Below are 1,844 nucleotides of genomic sequence, written 5' to 3'. Positions count from 1 at the left end.
GCAGAGACCTTGATGGGAAGCAGAGATTTATTGAGGAGCCTGGGAGTCTGTGAACTCCTCCCCTTCCTCCACACCGTCCCCCCTCCCCCATCTGGGGCAGCAAGGGCAACAGGATGCAGGAGCTTTAAGCTCCCAGAGCTCTGAGCATCTCCTGGACTCTCCCCCCACCGCTCTCCAGGTGCTGGCTCCTCTGGGGCGCCCCTCCTTTCCTTCTTCCCAGGTGGGCTGGGGAATGGGTAGCAGGCGGCGAGGCAGGCACGCGGGTGCCCCTCAGCAGAGGGTGAAGCGCCGAGTGCTGATGTTCATGCGCGTGAGGCCCAGGTGCCGCAGTGGCGGTGCCAGGGCCAGGCCGGCTCCCGGCTCCAGCTCCAGCTCCAGCTCGGCCTCGTTCAGCAGCTCTTGGTGTAGGTGACAGACTTGGTCCACCTTCAGCCGGTGCAGCTGGGCCCGCAGCCGAAGCAGCTGCCCTGCCAGCTGCCGGTCCTGTGCCTGCATCTCCCGCTGCGGCCGAGAGGGGGCGTGAGCCTGCTGCACCTCCCATTTTTCCCTCCCGGTCAACACCCTGGGTCTCTGCCCTGGCTATGTTCTCCCCACACCCTCACACCCCAGCTCTATCCACCCCATCTCATAGATCTTGCTCTAAAACCAAGCTAAACAAATACAGGTACCTGGGGCCCAATCCTAGATCTACTAAATGGAATCTCCAATTTGGAGGCTGGACATTTTTATATTTGCACATATTGGATTGAACCACCTATTCAACACTGGCCTCTTGTACAGCGTGGTCAGTACCTCCTTTGTATCTTTGGGGTATAGCAATTCCCAGAGTATGGGAGGCCATATGCCTTCCCCAGCTATAACTGGTTGCCCCACAAGGGCAGACTCTGTCCCCTGAGCCACAGGATGACACGGTCAGTAAATTGGATGGACTCCTTCTTCAGCAAGGCTCCCTGAATAAAACACTGGACAATTCCATTCCTGGCTCCTCAGCCCTGGGACAAAGCCACAGGAGTGGGCATTTGCTAGAGGCAGGGTCATTCTCATCCCCTCCCCATACCCAGTGTCTTGGGCCCTAAGGACTGCCCTCAAGGCCCTCTGCAAGGCTGCCCTCCCCACCAGACTCACCAGCTCCCGTCGGAGCCACTCAAGGGCAGAGTCCATTGAGTCGAAGCCGCAAATGGTCCCAGGTCCCCCGGGCTCGGGTCTGGCTTGGGCCCTGCGCCAGGCCTGGCTCTGGACCTGGGCCGTCCACTCCAGATATGAGGGCCGCCGTGTCTGCAGCTGCAGCTTGGCTGTCAGCGCCTTTACAGAGTCCAGGCTCTCTTCTTCTTCATCCTCCTCATCTTCTTCACCCACTGCCTGGAATTTCAGTGGCTCCAGGGACATGGTTGGGGATGAGGGACAGGGCAAGTCTGCAGCTCTGGGATTAGGGAAAGGCTGGCAATATTACCCAGGAAGAGATGACAGAAGCTGAGGGTGAAAGAAATGTGCAGGGAGTGTGTGCTGGTGAATGTTCAAGGTGGGTCAGGGAGGCTTGAGTGTGTCAGGGTGGGTAGGTAGATGGGTATGGGAGGCTGAGTGTGCAAGGGCTGGGATTTTCCTGCACTGCTAATCCGGGAGCCACGTGATGCCTGTCCGGGTGGGGGCAGAAGAAGCCCTGCTCCTCTGGCCCCTTGGATAAAATTTATTGTCTTTGCCCAGAAGGAGACACCCAGTTCCCAGAAAGGAAGTTGCTCCAGGATAAGAAAAGCATCATCCACACCAGTCTTGGCCCTCTTCCCAAGACCCAAGTTAAGGGATTGGGGAGGGGATAGGAGGCTGACAAGCTGCCCCCTGTCCTCACT

At 58.4% G+C, this 1,844-nt stretch overlaps 1 protein-coding gene across 1 annotated transcript; it reads right to left on the bottom strand.

Annotated features, from left to right (window-relative positions):
• Positions 1-270: 270 nt before the first annotated feature.
• FAM167B (family with sequence similarity 167 member B) lies at positions 271-1,386 on the bottom strand. The gene is made up of 2 exons (XM_060081808.1): positions 1,126-1,386; positions 271-501 (listed from the first exon to the last, which is right to left on the bottom strand). The coding sequence occupies exons 1-2, from the start codon at positions 1,384-1,386 to the stop codon at positions 271-273; spliced, it is 492 nt and encodes a 163-aa protein (XP_059937791.1).
• Positions 1,387-1,844: the final 458 nt, after the last annotated feature.

Source organism: Mesoplodon densirostris, chromosome 2, assembly GCF_025265405.1.
Source record: "Mesoplodon densirostris isolate mMesDen1 chromosome 2, mMesDen1 primary haplotype, whole genome shotgun sequence".
NCBI classification, from domain to species: domain Eukaryota; kingdom Metazoa; phylum Chordata; class Mammalia; order Artiodactyla; family Ziphiidae; genus Mesoplodon; species Mesoplodon densirostris.
The sequence above is the reverse complement of the archived record's forward strand: the minus strand, read 5'-3'. Positions and strand labels throughout refer to the sequence as shown.